Here is a 23,266-nt window from a genome sequence, read left to right on the forward strand (position 1 = left end):
CACTGCAGTGGAGGATCACAGGACGGGGTGTCTTGACGGCAGGTGCCATTGATCTGCCGGCGGTGTCAATGCAGTGGAGGGTCACAGGACGAGGTGTCTTGGAAGTGGGCGCCATTGATCTGCCAGCGGTGTCACTGCAGTGGAGGGTCACAGGACGGGGTGTCTTGTTGGTGGGTACCATTGATATGACTGCGGGCTCAGTTGAGTCGCCTATGGTTGACGAGATGGGCTTTAAGAAAATAGCCGAGGAGGCGCGTCAATCTGCGCGGCCATTTTTTTGAAGTCCATCATGTGAGCAGCAGGCGATTCATGGAGCCCCCAGTAAACTCAATGCACCCGCTGCTGAAACACCCCATCCTATGACCATCCTGAGTTCCTCCACTGCAGGGGACACCCCCGCAGCCCGCGGGCAGAACAATGGCGCCCGCTGACGCAATACCATCAAGCCAATCCTGTGACCCTCCTGAGCCGCTCCACTGATCCTCCGAACCCTCAGTATCACCAACCCTGCCTCCTTTGACCCCTTTCCACCACCGCTGCCATAGTAAGCCATATCCATTTCGTAAGACGCACTCCCATTTTACCCCCAGTTTTGTGGGAAAAAAGTGCATTTTACAAACTGGAAAATACGGTAGTTTTCCACTAGAGTTTAAATAAAACTTGTTTCACCAGGGGGGTGTAATTGTAAAAGAAAAAAAAAAGACCCTGCAACCACCACATCCATTAGGAACACTGGTTGTCCCTTCTCGGCAACTTTGCCGGTAGTCTGGCATCAAATTCTGGCCGGAGAGAAGGCTGCAGTCAGTCAGCAGACACTGATTGGCTGCAGCCTTTACCCCTTCCAGATTCTGATGCCAATAGTCAGATGATGCCCCTGCTGGATGCCGATAGTGAACATGAGAAGTAACCACAAGTTTCTTTTCATTTTACTACACCCTTCAAGAATCTTGACTTGGATGGAAATCGAAGGCTTGAGCCTCTCAGCGCCTAGTGATTGGCTGCAGCTGTCATGTGACGCATGTCCCCCCCATGGAACATTGATGACAGCAAGTTGTCATCTGCAGCTAATTTTCTATTACACCACATTTATTTTTCTGTCTTGACTTCCTGCATTCAAAGAGCCATTTTTATTCATTTTTTTTTCAATATTTATATATATATATATATATATATATATATATATATATATATATATATATATATATATATATATATGTATATACACACACATATATATGTGTATATAAAAATTTGGGACGAAAATAAAGGGTGCATTTTATAATTCGAACGTAGCCTACTGGGAGGTGGTGGAGAGTGGTTGCAGGAGGCAGGGGCAATGCTGAGGGCTGCGGACCGCTGTGCTGAAAGTGTCGGCGGTACGGGCTTCAAATGCAGGCGCCTGGAGTCAAAATCTCATCTGTGCACATGCCGCCTCCAGCCATTGATCTTCCATCAGCGGACTGAAGGAAAATGGCGCCCGGAGGTGGCGCGGGCACAGATGAGATGTCAGCTTGTCATTGAGCTGATAGCTCAATCTGCGCATGTGTAGCACCCCTGAGACCCTCAGGGCACTACAGGGAACTGCATCCTCTTGGGGATGTGTCGCGGGCGGGGAGGAGGGTGTCAGCACACTACGCTCGCCCCCTTCTTGTCCATGGATAGTTCCCATGCATTTTTAAACGGTCCCCACGGGGACAACGGTGCCGGCTCCGGCCGGTTCAATCACTACAGACAATCAGGTAACTTCTTCTTGGATCAATCATTTTTCATTTTCAACTTTTCAACAAACAAACTGTGGTGGTCCCAACGGGGACGGTGCAACGGGCATCCGCTGCCCTACTCAGATTCTTCGGCTGCGGCGTACCCATCTTCCTCCGACATGGGCTCGGTGTCAGGCCCGGAGTCACCATCAACAGCTTCCGCACCAGACGGGTAGCTACCAACCGCCGTAGCTTCTAGGCTGGCTACTCTCGGGGCCGCAATCACGGAGGGGTGTACGCCCGACGGGCCAGGTGCTGTGCAGAGTGCGAGCGAGTAGGACGGAGGCAACACAGGAGCCAGGGTCAGACCGGGTCCCTCAGCCGCAGCGGCCGGTCCCTCGGGGACACAGGGGCGTGGGTCACTCTCCGGTTCCTCCATCACGGCCTCCACTCCATACACTCGCGCCACGGCAACTAGCGCCTCCACCTCCGCGGCCCATTGCTCCATCAGCCCGCCGATCTGCCTCTGGTAATGACGGCAAATCTCCGCCGTTCGGGCCCTCAGCCATGCCGCTGTCCCGGGCACTAGCTCGGCCGCCTCCGCATAGCTCGGCGGGGCGGACATTCCCGGTGAAGGTCAGGGGGGTCGCGGGGTCTCAGTGTTTCTATTTGCACCGCCACACTCACATGCGTCCAGCCGCCATCGCGTCCCCCTTAGCTCTTTCCGGCCCCTCCTCTCTCGGGGCGGGGTCTTGGCCTTCGCGCCTCTACTGCTCGAGAAGACGCTCGAGCGGGAACTTTTCGCGCCAAAGATGGCGGCTTCTGAAATTTTTCTGCCGGATACCTCCGGCGGTTACAAGGCGCACCTCTACCAGACGGCAGAGCGGTAAGATCCTGTTCGTGACGCCAAGTTGTCGCGGGCGGGGAGGAGGGTGTCAGCCCACTACGCTCGCCCCCTTCAGCTCGGGTCCGGCGGCCGCTGCTCAGTGGTGGCTCGAGCCGTAGGCCGGATCCCGGGGGTTTCCCGAGCGGCACTCCTCGCCCGTGAGTGAAAGGGGGTTTGTTGGGTGCGGGGATTGTTATAGTTCGTGACGCCACCCACGGTTGTGGTGATTTCACCACCGCTGCTCAATGCGGGGGTCCCGGGGATGGTGATGCGGAGCAGCCAGGTGTTGTGTTGCCCCTCCGTGGGCAGGGGTTGGTGATCCCGGGGCCCGGTGATGGTTTGTGAGGTGCGGGGCCTGGTGGGCGCAGGGACGCGGGGTAAACCAAACGGCTGGTAGGACGGTCCCACAGACGGCTGCACCTGCACTCCCGGTAGGGGACGGTGATGTCCCTCTTCCTTGCACCTATGGTTGACTTGTGGTAGCGGTGGATTCCCTCCGGTTACCCGCTCCCCGACTACAATCTGGGCCGGAGGAGCTCTACACTTTGCCTGCAGGCGCTGGCCCTGAGAAACTGGTGCCTTGGCGGTGGCGGTGTCTCTCTGCTTCAGGTTGAGCTGTTGCCTTCAATCGGGACTTGGTTGCTGGGGGATCTACGTCCCCTTCACTGACGGATTCGGCAAATTTGGCGACTCCTAGCCTTGCCGGGGTCCGAGAGGCCCCTGTCCTGGTGCTGACTGTCTTTCGGAACACTGCTCCAGACCACCGGGCACACAGCCAACGGGGTCCTTCCAGGAACTTCCAAACGGTCCCCCTCCAGACAGTCACCGCCGTCGCTGACCTTGCTGTTCTGGCCCTACACAAAGCTGGACCCTTCAGGCTTTCCTTCCTTCTTGTCACCTCACTTGCTTTCCTCTTTTTCACTTCTCTACTTTCACTACTTGTTTACTCTTGCCCTACCCGGGCTACTCTGCCTGGTTTCTCCCGCCTCCAGAGCTGTGATCTCCTTGGTGGGCGGAGCCAACCGCCTGGCCCACCCCCTGGTGTGAATCATCAGCCTCTGGAGGAAGGCAACAAGGATTTGTAGTTTAGCTGTGATGTGCCTACCTGGAGTGTGGGGTGTGGTGGTGTTGTGACCTGTGACCCCTGGCTTGCCCAGGGCGTCACAGATGCAGGACATACTCCCTGGGACCTGGAGTACAAGTGCCGATTCCACCAAAACGCGACCAAAATCCTAGTTCTCCACTCCACACTCGGCATAGAGGGTTAACCATGTAAGGGGATGGTCGCCATGGGAACGGGTCCCTGGGTATAGCCAGCCTGGTGGGAAGGCTCAGTCAGTCCGTAGTCAGGAGAGAGTCGAGTAGCACACAGGAGAGGTGTGTGGACGTGCCTGAGCTGGGTACATGTAACGGTGACCCCGGGGGCACAGGAGAGAGGTCGCAAGGACGGGTACCCGAGATAACGCTGGGACCGGAGGATGAACGAGGCACAGGGCCCTAGGTCAAGCAAAAGTTTTAGACTGTTTGGCAAATACCTGCCCGGTAAGGACACCTTCACGGACTTCACCGAACCAAATAATCCGGGGGCATTAGCAGTAAACTAGGATCGGGGTTCGGACACTTACCTCCCCACAGGGTCCGCACTGCACACCGTATGGAGAAGAAGACTGTACCCCAAAAGGGACAGTCGGGGCCCCCAAACGCTCCACACTATGGGGACCCAATCAACTGAGAGTGCCGGGGACAAAGCAACCTGGGTCACTACATTGGCACTAGTCCTCCTGGTACCTGAACCAGCAACCCCTGGGTCCACAGTGAGTAGAAACTGTTAAAGACAATCTGGTGTGGTCTCCGTTATTGCCCCCGTTACATCTCCCAGGCACAGCCCTACCTGCGAAGGGCCTACCATTGCAGCTGCCACTACCACCAGCCCTGGGAGTACCCACATTGAGCAGCGGCCGTTCTCCATCCTTAAGCGCAACCCGCAGGTGGCGTCACATGACAAAAACTCATCTCCCCTGTATATACCCCCCATTAACAAAAGGGGCCAAGGGCACGGGACCGGGCAACGGCCACCAGAGTGACATCCCCGTCTGTTACTGCCCGGGACCGAGTACCCCATATCCCTGGGCGCTACCCATGTGTCGATTCCATTCACCATTTCTTTGAAGCACACACTGCCGTCAGTTTATAAATAACTCCTCCTGCCTCACAGCGCCCGCAATGAGCATCTGGGACACTCGCTGCACCTCCCGCAGTATCGCCCTACTCCAGCACCACCCCTGCCTCCTGTAACCCCACTCTTCCACCGCTGCCGCCCCCCCTCCGGAAAGACACCACCAAATTTTAAGACGGATCCCATATTTTTTTCCTTCCTTTTTTTTCCCCTCTAAATTTGGGGTGCGTCTTATAAAACGAAAAGTACGGTACTTTTTATGTAGGAGATTGTCTTAAGCGGGCTTTACACGCTACGAGATTGCTACAGCGATCTCGTTGGGGTCACAGATTTTGTGACGCACATCTGGCCACTGTAGCGATCTGGTTGTGTGTAACTCCTAGGAGCGATTTTGGATCGTTGCAAAAACATCCAAAATCACTCCTCGTTGACATGGGGGTCCATTCCCAATTATCGCTGCTGTCGCTTGGGCGAAGTTGATCCTCGCCCCTGCGGCAGCACACATCGCTACATGTGACGTCGCAGGAACGAGGAACCTCTCCTTACCTGCCACACACCAGCAATGAGGAAGGAAGGAGGTGGGCGGGATGTTCGTCCCGCTCATCTCCGCCCCTCCGCTTTGATTGGGCGGCCGCTTAGTGACGTCGCTGTGACGCCAAGTGAACCGCCCCCTTAGAAAGGAGGCAGATCGCCGGTCACAGCGACGTCGCAGGGCAGGTAAGTGGTGTGACGCTGCCGTAGCGATAATGTTCGCTACGGCAGCGATCTTCACATATCAGCATAACGATAGGGGTGGGTGCTATCACGCTCGCCATTGCTAGCATCGGCTAGCGATGTCACAGCGTGTAAAGCCACCCTTAAGGTATGTGCCCACGATCAGGACTCATTGCATGCTGGACGCAGCGGGGTACTGATCTGTGGGTCCGCGAGTCTTCACTGCAAGAGAACGCAGGAGACCACAGCTGCTTGTATCCACGAACAGGGTTCCATGCGCTGCGCTCTGGAAACCCGCACCAAAGGTCAGTGTTTGCTGCGGAAAAAACAAGCACAGTGGGCACGGGATTTCTAAAAATCCAGTCTACTGTGCTTGCACTGTACAACTCAGCGTTTTGGACGCAGCTGAAGCAAGCTGCGTCCAAGACGCTGTTAACACTGATCGTGGGCACGCAGCCTTAGAGACTTTGAGGAATCCAGCTCTACTTTGTCTGGATTCACAACTCCGTAGAGGAGGAGTTCACAACCAAGCAGCAAATGGTTAGCATTAGATTGTGTAGATACCCCTCCCCCCAGAAAAACAACAACATAAAACTTCTTGTTAGTACTGTATCCTTTGGAGAAGCCATGCTTGCCTTTCCCTGGCTTTAGTCCTATTTGTAGTCCAAGTCTTTCCATTTTTGGTATCTCCAATGGTCTTCTAAATGGATCCGAAAATTAGAAGTTTTTGGAACTCAGTGATAAAGAATTCTTTTTGTATACTTGAGTGAACTCATCCTAAAAGACATCTCTAGCTTTTAATATAGTTGTAGAGTGCTCATGTCTACATTTTCATGCCCGTGCATCGGAACGTACGTTAGTGAGCCGCAAACCCTTTTCTCGGCAGTAAATAACCGAACAATCTCAGAGAGTGCTTACGAAAGGAATCTGAAATGAGGAATTCAGCGCCTGGTTATAATTTATACCGCATAACGTTATCTTGGAGATAAGTCTCTGCTGGGAGGTAAATGGTGGAGAAATGTGATGTGACATTGACATACTGTAATTACCAAATCACCATTTATTTACGCGAGACAGAAGATACAGCTGGAGAAGGTTCAAAATCCAGAGGAGGAAAGTGGATCACTTAGCAATTTTTTTTTTAATATTTATTTTGGATTTGGGGGTAGGATCCAAATGAAGAAAGGCTTTGGATTGTTCTAGATGAAAATTTGTCATCAGTCAATGACAATGTTTGACACCTCCACTGTTAGCCACCTCTTGCATTTGGTGAACACAAAGGTGTGAAGACACAGCCCTGTTCAATGTCTGTCAAGGGTTAATGTTGTTAATTTGGCCAGTCATGGGTCCCTTTTGTGTGGTAACTTGTGTTTGTTAAGTCATTGTCTTCCACTGAACTCATTGAAGCCTTCCATTGTTTGAGGTTGTGTATTTCTAATTTAATGTGAATTCCCTCAGCCTCTCTGTCTACCTCACTCAGAGGAGAATTATACAGGAAAATTAACTATGCGGATTGGAATGCGCCCCGATAAGTGCACAGCCTTCTTCTACGAATCCGGTAAGACCACAATACCCTGGGATGAGTGCCCAGGAGATATAAAAAGGGACTGCTTGAGTCAACAGTGTGTTCTTTTGCCACATGACTTCAATCTGAGATTTCCGTCCTTGCTGGAAGTCCATTTACCCAGCCTAGGCACTTTGGCGCCGGTTAGGGGATCAGAAACTGGATTATATTGTTCAGGCGTACAACCGACAATTCTAGGATTCGGCCACAAGAAACCCAGGTTAGGACAATTTGGTTACCTGGCTACGGACTTTTCTGTGCTCGTGAAGCTTTCTACGCTTGTCACTATCCTATTCTCGGTGGGTGCCTGCCAAAAGCAGGGTGCTGCTGGTCTGGGGTATGCGGCCCTGGAGGTGAGACTCTGTTGTCTATTACATCATGTGATTTGCATGGTTTTTTATCTATGTCTTTGACTGTTGGGGATCCAATAAAGTCTATTTATTGTGTTTCACGCACCCTGTGTTGTCTCAATAGTGTTCTGTCCACGGGTAAGGAGTTTGGGCATTCAGTTGGGATGAGCCCTGGACCATGCGGTCTTTCTAAAGGCGGCCGGGCCAATGGACGAGAGAACTCACTGACCTCTGTGTCTCCACAAAAGGTTCAAGCATATAGAAATCCAACATGATTTTTCTCTATCATCTAATATCTGGGGTGCACAAGTGCGCCCCATGATATTTAGATGGTCACTGCTCATAATTTTTGCAATATCATTTACCGCTCAGGATTGTATAGTCCCTTTTCCTTGTGCCACATTGTCGATTTACTGATAATACTGTTTGATTTATCCACTTTTGCATGATTCACGTCTTTCTTTATTTCTAGGTATCTAAACTATGTAATAAGTAACTACGGGAAGGATTTTGTTGACTAATGCAGGTAGAGGAGTTGTCAAATTAGGCAAAAATATTTTTCCCGAATTAGAAAAGAAAATTAAATTAACCTAAATTCTATCCCTGAATGAAGAGTATTAGTCATTCATAACCTAAAATATGAACAGTGAAACCTGGAGCCTATGGTAACTAATGGAAGAATTGGTTAGTAGTTTTTCCCTTTGAGCACATATGATACATTTTCCAACACTATAAACCATTATGTAAGTCCTATTTTTGAATAGCCTAAAAAAGTCTACGATACAAAAAAGGTAAATTTTTGAAAAATGTACTTACCGTGCAAGGAGTCTGCATCCAGGGTTCTCCATCAATCTGCATAGGAAGAGACTTGCTGGTCCTGTGAATAAAATGATGGTAAATTTAAGGTATAAGGTATCAATGTAGATAACAAGTAGATAAATAAGATGTCTATCCCCTACTGGTTACTATGAATTCCTTATTTTCTCTGTTGCTGAATGATTCCTAATGTGATGTATGTGTTGTGTGTTCTTAAGGTGGTCAGGCACACTAGTTGTTGGTTGAACCCAAATACGTGAGTACTCCACTCAGTCGAGAGTTTGTATGTTCTCTATGAGCAAGCAGCTGCAAAAATCATCTAAGGGGTACTTTGCACGTTGCGACATCGCTACTGCGATCTCGTCGGGGTCAAATCGAAAGTGACGCATATCCGGCGCCGGTAACGACGTTGCAACGTGTAAAGCCTAGATGCACCGATAAACGATCGCAAAAGCGTCGTAAATCGGTGATCTGTGTAGTGTCGGTCATTTCCATAATTTCGCTGCAGCGACAGGTACGATGTTGTTCCTCGTTCCTGCGGCAGCACACAACGCTGTGTATGAAGCCGCAGGAGCGAGGAACACCTCCTTACCTGCAATGAGGAATGAAGGAGGTGGGCGGGATGTTTACGTCTCGCTCATCTCCGCCCCTCCGCTTCTATTGGCCGCCTGTCGTGTGACGTCGCTGTGATGCCGCACGACCCGCCCCCTTAGTAAGGAGGCGGGTCGCCGGCCAGAGTGACGTCGCAGGGCAGGTAAGTGCGTGTGAAGCTGCCGTAGCGATAATGTTCGCTACGGCAGCTATCACAAAATATCGCATCGGCGGGGACTATCGCGCTCGGCATCGCTACAATCGGCTAGCTATGTCACAGCGTGCAAATATCCCTAACAGTGATTTATCTACCTGCTGAACAAAAAGATTGGGTGATTGAATTCCAACAGCCCAATTATTATGCCTCCTTAATCTGCTGGGGGACAGCAGTAGATACCCATACATATTAGATGGTCGACACATCTTACCGAATTAGGCCTTTTCGACCATCTTTCATGTAATGTATAAGGAAGCCTTTAGCAAAAGAGATACCCATTCCTCACCATTTTTTCTAATAGCATAACATAAAGGTTTGCAAAAGCATGGAAAGATGTATTCTGCAGCTACATCTAACTTCTCTCCCTTCTATCTTTCTTCAATTTATTGTTTCACAATATTCCCTAATAGGATACATTAGAAAGATAAATTAAAATTGTTGTTTGCAGAATAACAGAGCAAAACTTAGCCCTACTTAAAAACAGGGGTTGAATTTGACCCCATTACGGTACCACCCAAATTTTAAATCAAGCATGTTATTATTAATAAATAAAAAATAACAAAACTGAAATAAATAAATTAACAAATAAATAATAACAATAATTATACCTTATAACCACAGAGGAGCATTGAGCAAGACGCCTCCCAGCACTTTTCAGTCCTGTATAGATCTGTCCCATCTCCATTGCTCCTTCCAAGCCAACTACTTCCAACAGTTGATCACTTAGGTCTAAAATAGAAATAGAAATAGCTATGAAATCACATGTTTGTCCTTCAAATAATTTAATCTGAACACATTGTATAGAAAAGTTTTGCAAAAATTATTGCCATAACTCATAAACAATCACAATTTATATGAATATACCAGAAAAGGAACTAAAATAAATACCATAATTCATTTAAGGCTACATTCCCTTGATGCACTTTTGGTAAGTTTTTGACGTTGCAAAATTTTTGCAGCTACTTTTTAAATTCGGTTACTTGTGTTTTTTCAGATTTGTGTGCAAATTTTTTAACATGTGTTTTTATTGCACTTTAACGCTGCCGTTTTTATCTCTTTTTGGTGTGTAATGTTTTAAATAATTTTTTTTTTATACTCCTGGCATTTGGCTTTGACAAAACTTTATTGATATACTTGAAGTTCCTGCTGTTAGTATTCAGTGTACTTGATATCTCTTCTGCTGAGTTTTCATCTTTTCCCCTTTAGGACCCAGCTGAGCTCCTCTTCCATCCAGCTGCTAATCATCTGTATTCCCCCTTGGGTTTAAATACTCTCATTTTCCCTGGACTTGTGCTGGTGATATTATTCAGTTCATTCAAGTTCTGGAGGCAAACCGGTGGTTTGTACTCATCTGTAGTGTAGTTCCTGAAACTTTGCTGAACTTCTACCTGAATCATCTGGAGTTACGTTATTGATGCACTTTCCCCCCATGTGTCCTCCTTGTGTCTTCTTTAGAGTTTAGAGCAGTGTTTCCCAGACTCCAGTCCTCATGGCCCCCAATAAGTCATGTTTTCAGGATTTCCTTACTGTTGAACAGGTGATGGAATCATTATCAAGGCATCACCTGTGCTATATTAAGGAAATCCTGAAAACATGAGCTGTTGGCGGTCGTGAGGCTTTCATAGCATTGCGTTGTGTGACGGATGCAATGGATGCGTTGCATATAGTGGCACAACGGATGCTACGGATCGTACAAAACAACGGAAAGCTTTTTTTTAAATTTTTTTTTTATTCTTTACAGTTTTACCGGCAGCAGACTATTGTGAACGATCAGCTGATCGCTCTCAATAGCCGGCGGCCGGTGGCTCAGCTGAGCGCTCTCACATGCCGGCGGCCGGGCATGCCGGCGGGCGGGCGCTCATCTGAGCGCTGTCACATGCCGGCGGGCGAGCGCTCAGCTGAGCGCTGTCACTTGCCGGCGGCCGAGCATGCTGGCGGGCGCTCAGCTGAACGTTCGGCCACCGCGAGACAAAATAAAGTTTTTGATTTAAAAAAAAAAAAAGAGCATGCGCGGTGAAATCCTGAGGATTCCGCTGCTCAAAACAAAATTACATGCTGCGTTCCTCCCGCTGGGCGGAAGCAACGGAGCGTCGCCCAGCGGAAGCAACGCAGGTCCTTTTGGCACAATCCGTCACCCATACAAGTCTATGGGAAACAGCGGAATCCGTTAACAGATTCCGCCGTTTTCCAAAAGGGCGGATTGTAACGGAAGGAAAACAACGCAAGTGTGAAAGTACCCTTAGAGGGATTGCTGAAGAGGTCATCCCATCCATTACCTATTTAGGGCCCAGCACTAGGGATATCTGGGATCAGGTATCCGGCTCGGCGCATAGGTGTGGAACCTATCTAGGGCGGTGAGGCAACCCAATGCTGAGTGCCCAACGGTAGGCTTGGTCAGAGGTCACCATCTCTCTCATCCCTTTCGCTTGGTACTTCCCTGTACCTAGCGTGCCAGGTGGACCTAATTAACAACCGGTGGAAAAAAAATGAGAATCACTGTAAAGATCTCACCTGGTTTGAAAACATTCCTAGTTTTGGCATATAAATCGTCTCCAACCACTGTTTACATCCGGTTGAGCTGAAAACAACTGATCAGTGGGGCAATCGTGTGTTAGAACCACTAATCTAATATTGATGACCTTTGCTAAAAAACAGCCCCTCAATATCATAAGGGTGGATGACCACCAGCCCCCAAAATAGAACGTTGTGTTTGGACGGGTTTGAAGCAGATTAGAAGCTTTGCTGAATCAGTAGACACCGTCCATGAACACTTTTCCTTAATATCTGCATTTTCTTACAATTAAATACATTATATGTATAATAATAAAATCTCATATCCATATTTTTACATATTTTTAGAATTCCAAATTTTGAGATGACAGCTAGATGTATAACGGAATCAGACCGTGTAGCTGCTACGGGATACCCGAAGATGGAGTCTGACGCCAGCGTGGATGCATTCCTTATTTTAGAAGGGTTGACCCATAAACAATATGGGGAAGAGGATGACTTTATGATTATTAATAGGGATGATCAAATACCTCAAACATTCGGTTTCGCGAATATTTGCCGAATAGGTCGCCGCTATTCGATGCGCAATGTAAGTCTATGGGAAGCCCGAACAACAACTATTCGGAACTATTCGGGCTTCCCATAGACTTACATTGTGCATCAAATATTTGCATAGCGGTGACCTATTCATCGGATATTCGCAAAGCCGAATATTTGAGGTATTCGATCATCCCTAATTATTAAGAGTCCAGGAGTTAAGACTATTGCCTAGACCAGGGGGAACCGTTAGAGCTCATGAGCGACTGCCATTCTTATAGACAGTGAAGGTAAGTGATGGTCACACTGGCTTATTACTGCTCCATTCACCCATAATCTTGTGATCAGTGATGATCCTAGCAGTTGGACCTCTAGAAATACATTTATCAAATATTCTGTAGGCAAGTGATATAGGATGTTTATGAGGAGAGCCTGTACAGGAACCCCTCCTCCAGTCCTCAAAAACAGTGCAGCACCTGTCCACATGTTGTTGTTACGGGTGTGTCATGGGTGACAGACAGTCATGTGGATTCTGGCAATAGAAGGTCACAGCGTTTGGCTGAGCAAAATGCTTCCTGCCTTTCCATTGTTCCTGCTGTTAATATTCATTATACTAGGTAGCTTTCATTCTGTTCTCTTTAGGACCCAGGGGAGCTAAACTTCTGTCCAGCTACTGATCATCAGTATTCTCTTGGTGCTTAAATAGCCCCATCTTCTGTGGACTTCTGCTCTTGATATTTTCAGTTCATTCAAGCTCTGGTTGCAAGCAGGTGGCTTGTACTCCTCTGTGGTATCATTGCTGAAATTTGCTGAGCTTCTGCCCGAGTCATTTGTGGATAAGTAGTTCATGCACTTTCCCCTGTATGTCCACTTTGTGTCTTCTCTAGTGTTTAGTGGGGTTGACGAAGAGCTCATCCCATCCGTTCCCTATTTAGGGTCCAGCACTAGGGATACCTAGGGTCAGGTATCCAGCTTGGTGCGGAACCTATCTAGGGTGATGTGGGACCCCAGGGACCAGCATTAGGTTTGGTCAGGGATCACCATCTTCCCCTTCCCTAGACGCAGGGGTCCACTTCCCTTCTTACCTTTCGCCGCTCGCTTGGTACTTCCCTGTACCTAGCGTGACAGTTGTCTGATACAGACAATTAAAGAAGTTGGCCACTACTTTAACATTGATATCCTATCCCTAGGTTAGGTCATCAAAGTTTGATAGGCTGAGGTCCGACACTCCGAAACCCCGACACCCCGCACCTCCGCTAGCCAGCTGGTTTGGGAGCCGACAGCGGTAGCAGGCTGCCGGAAATGCTCAGTATCTGGAGCTGCCATGTGTTTTGATAGCGGTCACTTCCACCTCCCATTAAAATCAGTAGGAGGCAGATGTGCAGTACCCGGCTGCCACTGCTATCAGGAGACTGGGCAGCTCCGGAACTTGCTGCCGCCGGCACCTTGACCACCCCGGCCGATCAGATTTTGATGACGTGTCCTAAGGATAGGCCATCAATGTTAATGTAGTGGCCAACGTCTTTAAAGCTGGAAAATCACTCAGTGCCCATAGACAGGTGTCTCCATGTTGGTTTTGGGTGTGGTATACCCCATTTTCTTCAGTGCTGGCCCCCTCGTGACCTTTCCATACCCCTTCCTCTTAACCTCAGAAGACTTTTCCATGCAATTTCAGAAATGCAAAATTCCGCCTCTGTTTCCCATAACTTAGTGCTGCCTATACGGAGGTCTGAAGCAATAAGCCCCTTTATGAAAGCCAGTGAATGAGGAGTGATCCGCGAGAGGGGACTGTCCCAGATGATGCAGACTATTTTTTTAAGGGGATGCATTGTGGAGGATTTGTGAATGAGGGTTTCGCAGGGTTCCACCATCAATGAGTGGATACAGTGTGTGGGAATGTTTGCACAGCTCTGTGTCTCTTCTGGCCTCTTCCATAAACGCAGCTACTTCACGTGTCTCCTCATATTAGTGCTGGGGGGTGCACAAAGCGTGCTCTCATGAATGACGCCCCATGTCAGCACATTGTGAATGGTGCACACAGTACATCTGACCCCGCGCACTCATTCCTGATCCTCAGATAAAAGTCACTAGGGAGACGCTCGGCCACGTCCTCGCCTCGCTGCAGCCGCTCTGGGAAAATAAATGAGTCGTCTTTCACTCGTTCTTTTTTTCTTTTTTGCTCCTTTTTTTTTTATTCACTTGTAGAAATTTTGAGAAAAAATATGTCTCAATATATAATAATACTACCTGTACTCCCCGGCTTCGCCCGGGTTAATAACTGCTGATAACAAAATAGAATGTATTAACAAAAATGTATTCTGCACACAAACACCACAAAACAAATAGATAGAAATGTAATTATAATGTCTGTCTCCCCCTCTGTATATATCTCTCTGTCTCTCTCTCTTTGTCTGTCTCTTTCCCTGTCTCTCTCTGACTGTCTCTGTCTCTTTCTCCATCTGTCTCAATCTCTTTTCCTGTCTGTCTATCTCTTTCCCTGTCTGTCTATCTATCTCTGTCACTTTCCCTGTCTGTCTCTTTCCCTCTCTTTCCCTGTCTGTCTCTTTCCCTCTCTTTCCCTGTCTGTCTCTTTCCCTGTCTGTCTCTTTCCCTCTCTTTCCCTGTCTGTCTCTTTCCCTCTGTCTCTTTCCCTGTGTCTGTCTCTTACCCTGTCTGTCTCTTTCCCTCTCTTTCTCTGTCTGTCTGTTTCCCTGTCTCTGTCTCTTTGTCTGTGTCTGTCTCTTTACCTGTCTGTGTCTGTCTCTTAACCTGTCTCTCTCTTTCCCTCTCTTTCCATGTCTGTCTCTTTCCCTGTTAGTGTCTGTTTGTCTGTGTCTGTCTCTTTGTGTCTGCCTCTTTCCCTGTCTGTGTCTGTCTCTTTCCCTGTCTGTGTCTGTCTCTTTCCCTGTCTGTCTCTTTCCCTGTCAGTCTGTCTCTTTGTGTCTGTCTCTTACCCTGTCTATGTCTGTTTCTTACCCTGTCTATGTCTGCCTCTTTCCCTGTCTGTGTCTGTCTCTTCCCCGGCTGCATTGTGACACACCAACATTCCATTTAAGGGCATGGCTGCGCATTCTTCTGAAGTTCTGGCTGCACTGTCGCTCCCAGCTCCATTCGCTTTAATGGAGGCAGGTTTTTTGGCGAATAACTGTAAAGCGCGGGGTTAAAATTTCCCCTCAAAACATAGCCTATGACGCTCTCGGGGTCCAGAAGTGTGAGTGTGCAAAATTTTGTGTGGCTATAGCTGCGACGGTGCAGATGCCAATCCCGGACACACACACACACACACACACACACACACACACACACACACACACACACACACACACACACACACACACACACACACACACACACACTTACTGTATATATTAGATTCCAATTCTAATACAAATGTGATTGTTTTCCAATAGAAACAATAAATAACATAAAAAATATATTATTACAAAAACATCAATAATTTTTTTTTATTTTTGTTAAAGGAATTGTAGAGTTAGTGAAAATGATACTAAATCAAATTATTATACGTTACTAATATGGTTCAATTATTAAAAGTGTCCGGATGTTTAGGTTTTCTTATACACAGGGAACATGGACCTGACGTCCCCTGACATTGGAGCGGATGTCTTTAGATTGAAGAACTTTTCACACCTTATCATATTGGTTATATCATCTTTTATTGTGATAGGCATTTTTACAAAATGTTATGTTTGTTTTTACTAATTTTTAATGTACAAAAAAATGTGAAATTTTGTAGTGTTCATTCCGCCCACAGAACGGAATGCTAATCTGACATTTCTCACAATATCTGTTCTTTCAAAATCACTTATCCTCAGTCGTCTCATTATCATCAGACAGGATTACAATGACTAACAATATCAATATATAATTAACACATGATCTACCATTCACAATAGGTAATACCACAGATCACCTCCTTCCCCTCCTGTACAATGACTGATAACACTTCTATATACAGTAGATAAAACAGGATCCACCATTCACAACAGGTGATGTCACAGCTCACCTCCTCTTCGTCCTGTACAATGACTGATAACACCTCTATATACAGTAGATAACACAGGACCCACCATTCACAAGAGGTAATGTCACAGCTCACCTCCTTCTTCTCCTGTACAATCATTGATAACACCTCTATATACAGTAGATAACATCAGATGCACCATTCACAATAGGTGATGTCACAGCTCACCTTCTCTTCCTGTATAATGACTGATAACACCTCTATATACAGTAGATAACACAGGATCCTCCATTCACAATATATGTCACAGCTCACCTCCTCCTGTACAGTGACTGATAACACCTCTATATACAGTAGATAACACCAGATTCACCATTCACAATAGGTGATGTCACAGCTCACCTCCTCCTCCTCCTGTATAATAACTGATAACACCTCTATGTACAGTAGATAACACCAGATCTACCATTCACAATAGGTGATATCACAGCTCACCTCCTCTTGTGCCTTTAGTGATAACACTTTTATATACAGTAGATAACACCAGATTCACCATTCACGATAGGTGATGTTACAGCTCACCTCCTCCCTCTCCTGTACAATGACTGATAACACCTCTATATGCAGTAGATTACACAGGATCCAACAATAGTACGCACAAGGGAATATTCATCTCACAGCAAGCAGACATTGAGAGTCACAAAACCACCATTCACAATAGGTGATGTCACAGCTCACCTCCTCCCTCTCCTGTACAATGACTGATAACACAGGATTTCCCATTCACAATAGGTGATGTCACAGCTCACCTCCCCCTCCTCCTGTACAATGACTGATAACACCTCTATATGCAGTAGATTACACAGGATCCAACAATAGTACGCACAAGGGAATATTCATCTCACAGCAAGCAGACATTGAGAGTCACAAAACCACCATTCACAATAGGTGATGTCACAGCTCACCTCCTCCCTCTCCTGTACAATGACGGATAACACAGGATTTCCCATTCACAATAGGTGATGTCACAGCTCACCTCCCTCTCCTCCTGTACAATGACTGATAACACCTCTATATGCAGTAGATAACACAGGATCCAACAATAGTACGCACAAGGGAATATTCATCTCACAGCAAGCAGACATTGAGAGTCACAAAACCACCATTCACAATAGGTTGTATCACAGCTCACCTCCTCCTCATCCTGTGCAATTATTGATAAAACTTTTATATACAGTAGTTAACAAAGGATTTCCCATTCACAATAGGTGATGTCACAGCTCACCTCCCCCTCCTCCTGTACAATGACTGATAACACCTCTATATGCAGTAGATAACACAGGATCCAACAATAGTACGCACAAGGGAATATTCATCTCACAGCAAGCAGACATTGAGAGTCACAAAACCACCATTCACAATAGGTTGTATCACAGCTCACCTCCTCCTCATCCTGTGCAATTATTGATAAAATTTTTATATACAGTAGTTAACAAAGGATTTCCCATTCACAATAGGTGATGTCACAGCTCACCTCCCCCTCCTCCTGTACAATGACTGATAACACCTCTATATGCAGTAGATAACACAGGATCCAACAATAGTACGCACAAGGGAATATTCATCTCACAGCAAGCAGACATTGAGAGTCACAAAACCACCATTCACAATAGGTTGTATCACAGCTCACCTCCTCCTCATCCTGTGCAATTATTGATAAAACTTTTATATACAGTAGTTAACAAAGGATTCACCATTCATAATAGGTGATGTCACAGCTCACCTCCCCCTCCTCCTGTATAATGACTGATAACACCTCTATATGCAGTAGATAACACAGGATCCAACAATAGTACGCACAAGGGAATATTCATCTCACAGCCAGCAGACATTGAGAGTCACAAAACCACCATTTTTGAAAATGTTTACATATTGCACCCATATGATCCTGGGTATGAGCAGTGGCGGTGATGATCCTGGAGCGTATGCTCAGGGGCGCAGTGTCCCTTTAACACATGGGAAATAATTGAAACCAGTCAGCTGTAAAAACTGATTTTTGATTAAGAAGGGAAATTATGCACGGGTGACTAATCTGAAATCCTGGGATAGGGGGAGAATATTGAGCGCCGCCGTTTAATGCACTTAACAATGAATATTACACCAATTTCTAAGTGAACAATGTAAACTCAATTTGATATAATACAAATATGTGACGTTGTCCCCGTTCACTGGCACATCTGCCATCCACAATGCACGCTCGCTCCCAGCTGGACACTTTCAGAATGAAATGAATCAATTTATCTAAATTTTATGCAGATTTCGGCATCTTCGGTGGAGGCTCGGATGAAGGTTTTTTGTTTTTTTTTCTATTATTTTTTCTCTTTGCGGCATGTAACTGAAGATATTTTGCCCTGTTGACAATTTACATGCAAATTAGTGTTTCTCCGGACAGCTTCATAAAGACTAGAGACTCACAAAGTTTTACCGCTGAAGACAATGCCCAAAGTTTACAGATAAAGTTTGTTTTTAGGTCACTTAGTTTTGTAGACTATAGTGAAAGGGAATTTTTTTCTTGTATTGATTTTTAGGTTTATTTTTCTACTCTGTTCATGTGTAAAAAATACATTTGGAATTCGAAGGAGACTCTTAAAATCCACATAAGTTGCCCTATTGAAATTATAGGCCAAACAGTCAGGAGATAGCAAAAGAGCAAGCAGTCTATTGGCGTTTCGCACACACAGCGCTTCTTCAAGGCATACTTGGACTTGATGTCCTTCTGGTAGCTATCATCTGAGCTGTTGATCCAGAAAAGAATACCAGACATAATACGGAAACATGCTGAGCCATTTTGCCTATGTCAAGGGAGAAATTTGGGTAAGACTGCTAACGGTGTCTTTGTTCAGGGCACCAGAGGCACGGGGCCAAATTAGGTATCTGCGCAGATATAATGAGACTCAATAATCAATGAACACAGGACATGTTCTGTGACTGAGCTCAGGCTTGCGTCTGAACTCATGTATTCCATAGATCAGATATTAGAATTACATTTCAACCTTCAGACACGTACAAAAGTATCAATCTGTCTTTTCTCACACATTAAAACAGTACAGGGAGGTGCGTAGGGACATAAAAACCCACATTTCATCCCACAGATGACACATTCCTCCTCTGTGTGAAAATTCTGATAGGCATAAATACTTTTTCTGTTCATTGTTTATACATCTGGTCACTTGTCCTTGGTTAACCCTTTCTTGAACATACAGATTAGAATCATATTATGGCGTCTGTGCAATTGTCATATAGACACACAGATAATTATGCAACTACATCTATATTTTGATTATTTACATACACAGATAATCTTATTACATTTGAACAATCTATAGCCCAGGCTACCTTCACACCTACAGTTTACAAGACAGTCACATCGGTACCTTGTGCCAGACCAGAGCCCGGCGAAACACCTCCTACCTGTCGGCATCCCGGGAACTTCTTCTGATTAATAGTCATTTGACAAAGTTACCGGAACAATGTGACACACATATGATATTAAATTAGGCCTTCTAATTAGAAAAGGCACTGGAGATGCCAAGGAGGTCAGATGTTGGCTGGGCTCTGGACCGGCAGCCACGGACTACCAACTTTACTTTTGAATGGGCAAATCTTTTTTTTTCGTGTTATGGCTGTAACTTAACACTCTCACAAGGATGGACAAACCACGTGAGATGTAAAACTAGAAATCCACAGGTCACAAAACAGGATTGTACTTGCCTTAGACCTGACCCTGATTTTCCCCTGCTTGACAGTGGTAAGATCCTGTAATGGCGTCCCCCCCTCATTGTCGGCTGACCCTGCATTTCCTTAACTGCAGCCTAAGCTATAAACCAAGTGTAACACAAAAACAACAATAAACGTAAATGAAGTGCATACCGGCAGAAGGTGAGACCCAGGTCTAGGAAAGTGCAAATACAGTCATACAGGAATGATGGAATATAAGCAACCAAAAAGAATAACAGAACACATGGAAACCCTCCCAATACTGGCAGAAGGTGAGACCCAGGTCTAGGAACGTGCAAATACAGTCATACAGGAATGATGGAATATACGCAACCAAAAAGAATAACAGAACACATGGAAATGCTCCCAATACCGGCAGAAGGTGAGACCCAGGTCTAGGAAAGTGCAAATACAGTCATACAGGAATGATGGAATATAAGCAATTAAAAAGAATAACAGAACACATGGAAATGCTCCCAATACCGGCAGAAGGTGAGACCCAGGTCTAGGAAAGTGCAAATACAGTCATACAGGAATGATGGAATATAAGCAACCAAAAAGAATAACAGAACACATGGAAATGCTCCCAAACCTAATGAAACAAAATAGGAGATAACTGGGAAGGGAGTCACACAAACAAACTGCAGGGACCAACAATAGCAATATCTGAGTAAGAAAACATTACCCGAGAAGCTGGGACTCCAAACAATCATCCATCCAAAAATATAGCCAGCAGTGAGACATGTGCGTAATCAGTAAAAAAAATAGCCCCTCACAAAATGTGATTGGGCAAACCAAATGATAAAGCGCATACACCTGAATAGAAGTGAAACAGGAAGGCAGAGAATTAGAAAGACAAGAGATCCATCAGCAAAAAAGCCTATGGTCCAACCACGAGAGAAACCAACCAAGAAAGAACTTTAGTGTTTTGATTTTTTTTCTCATTATGCCGTTTACCGATCAGATTAATTTATTTTGATAGATCAGGCATTTATGTATGTATCAATACCCTCGTATGTGTATTTTTTTATATTTTTTTTATTTATTGTTTTATTTTTAATGGGGCAAAAAGGGGCTGATTTGAATTTTTGTGTTTTTTTTAATTTTTTCATGTTTTTTTAAACTTTTTTTCATTTTCATTGTTTTTATCAGTTACCTTATAGGACTTGAAGCTGTGATCATCAGCGTCGGCATCAGCACTGCTCTGCACAGCAGAAATGATGACTTCCTATGAATGGCAGTGCTCAGCCGGCATTCACAGGCAGCTCGTCATGACAAATACAGGAGTCATCTGCTGACTCCCGACTATCGTGACAATCTATCGGTGCCCTATGATCATGCCACGGGGCCACCGATTGGAGGAGGGAATTATGTGATCCTCACTGACGCGTGTCAGTGAGTGTCAGAGATTAACAGCAGGATTTAACTGGATAACAAGCAAGGGTGGATCTCTGATCCACCCGTGCCTGTTAGAGGCACATGTCGGCTAATCAGATCGGGTAAGATGTGGCTCAGCATGTTAGCCTGTATCAAAGCAGAACTTCATAGGTTGGCATAGGTCATAAAGGGTTAAACTCATACTTTCTGTCCTTTCAGGAAGGTTTTTTGAGCAGACTCCTTATTAGCAGAGGCAGGATGTCAATGACTGACAACACCTCAATACACAGCTGATTACAAACTATTCACCAATTACAAAAGATGTCACAGCTCACCTCCAGTAACTTCTGCAAACGCTCATTAGATGCTTCAGTACAAAAGATAAGAGTCAGAGTGTTTTCATTTATTGGTAATATACAAGTAGATTTCCTGACACCACAGGAACTTGTAGTCTAAAAAAGCCCCAGTGGCCAGGGTGAGAATTGCAAGGTTCTATTTTTTTCTTAATACAGGTAGATTGTGGTATGGAAAAAAGAAAACACTGCTAAAAATAAAGAATAAAAAAAAGAACAAAAAACAAAATCAGGACCAAACTATAGGACTTTTTTCTGACACTAGCTTTCTTTTAAGAATTAAAGTGACAGATACCATAATTACTGGCTAAGTGTAGTAAAGTTGCCCCCACATTGTGGGTTACCGAAGGCTTACAGCACATGCTGGGAGAAGTGGTTTTGGAAAAGCTAAAAAATTACTGGTTCAAGAGCAAAGTACAGACTGATTACTGTAGCAGTGTCACAATGGCTATGGGGATAGCAGAAAACTGGGGCTTCTAAGCTGACCCTCAGGCTAAGGGGCCCTATGCTATCCCTAGTCTCAGGGATACCCCTAGAGGTGGGGATGCCTGAGTCTCCTTCCTGACTCTGTTCCTGAGCGGACCTGATCTGATACCCCCTCCCTTAGGGGGTTCCGGCACAGGAATGATATTAAACCCACAAAAATTGACAGACGGGGAAACCAAAACTCTGTCATACAGCACGCGCTCAAAGAGGTATATGACAATGGAGATATGGAGGAAAATAAGAGCAGGAAGGAAACAACAAGATGACAGGTAGACTCCACAACCACTCCAGGCAAAAAGCAAAACTTTCCAGATAGTCTGGGACACCAAAACACACAGACCAGCACAGTATAACTTATAGCTGCCATCGGTAGAAGATTTTAACCAATGAGAGATATGGAGGAAAACTAGAGCAGGGAGAAAACAACAAGACGATGGGTAAACTCCACAATTACTCCAGGCAAAAAGCAATACTTTCCAGATAGTCCTGGACACTAAAACACAAAGACCAACATAGTATAACCTAAAGATGGGTAGAATATTTCTTCCAATGAGAGATATGGAGGAAAACAAGAGCAGGGAGGAAACAACAAGATGACGGGGGACAACTTCACAACCACTCCTGGTAAAAAGCAACACTTTCCAGATAGTCCTGGACACCAGAACACACAGACCAACACAGTATAACCTATAGCTGGCATGTGTAAAAACTCACAGACAAATGGCAGAAGATGTAAACTGCCCAAGGCCAAAAAGACTAATCCACTGCCAGGATGCAGCAAGACCTCCATTAAATGGAGACATCACAGGTGCAAAGGAAGATGGTAAAATTGCACACTTGTGGCTTGCATAGGTCACTGTTCACACATGCAAGTTCACAGTATCTGGTAAGCAGCCTATTAGTTACGCCTCATCACAATAGATGCAAGCGGGCTGCGCCAGTACTAAATATGTGCTCCATGCAGGGATGCAGCCAGGCCTCTTAATGTTAGGCCTTGCATATTATAGTCACTGTCCCTGCATGGAACACATATTTAGTACTGGCGCAGCCCGCTTGCATCTATTGTGATGAGGCGTAACTAATAGGCTGCATACCAGATACTGTGAACCTGCGTGTGTGAACAGTGACTTATACAAGTGTGGCGCCGCTGAGGCTTCCGTCCCCACAGAGATATTGCACCTCAGCCAGAGGTGTGGTATCCCATCCCGGGTAAGAATGGGGTCAACTAC

The 23,266-nt window shown here is 45.9% G+C and overlaps 1 protein-coding gene across 2 annotated transcripts in view; it reads right to left on the reverse strand.

Annotated features, from left to right (window-relative positions):
- The window catches only part of DGKB (diacylglycerol kinase beta), a 705,227-nt gene that overhangs the window by 51,810 nt on the left and 630,151 nt on the right, over positions 1–23,266 (reverse strand). For both annotated transcript variants that reach the window (XM_075315722.1, XM_075315723.1), the window contains exons 23-24: positions 9,623–9,743; positions 8,207–8,267 (exon numbers count right to left, since the gene is read on the reverse strand). In XM_075315722.1, coding sequence (XP_075171837.1) covers positions 8,207–8,267; positions 9,623–9,743 — 182 coding nt within the window. The remainder of the gene's footprint in view (positions 1–8,206; positions 8,268–9,622; positions 9,744–23,266) is intronic.

The sequence above is a fragment of the Anomaloglossus baeobatrachus genome, chromosome 6 (assembly GCF_048569485.1).
Source record: "Anomaloglossus baeobatrachus isolate aAnoBae1 chromosome 6, aAnoBae1.hap1, whole genome shotgun sequence".
NCBI classification, from domain to species: domain Eukaryota; kingdom Metazoa; phylum Chordata; class Amphibia; order Anura; family Aromobatidae; genus Anomaloglossus; species Anomaloglossus baeobatrachus.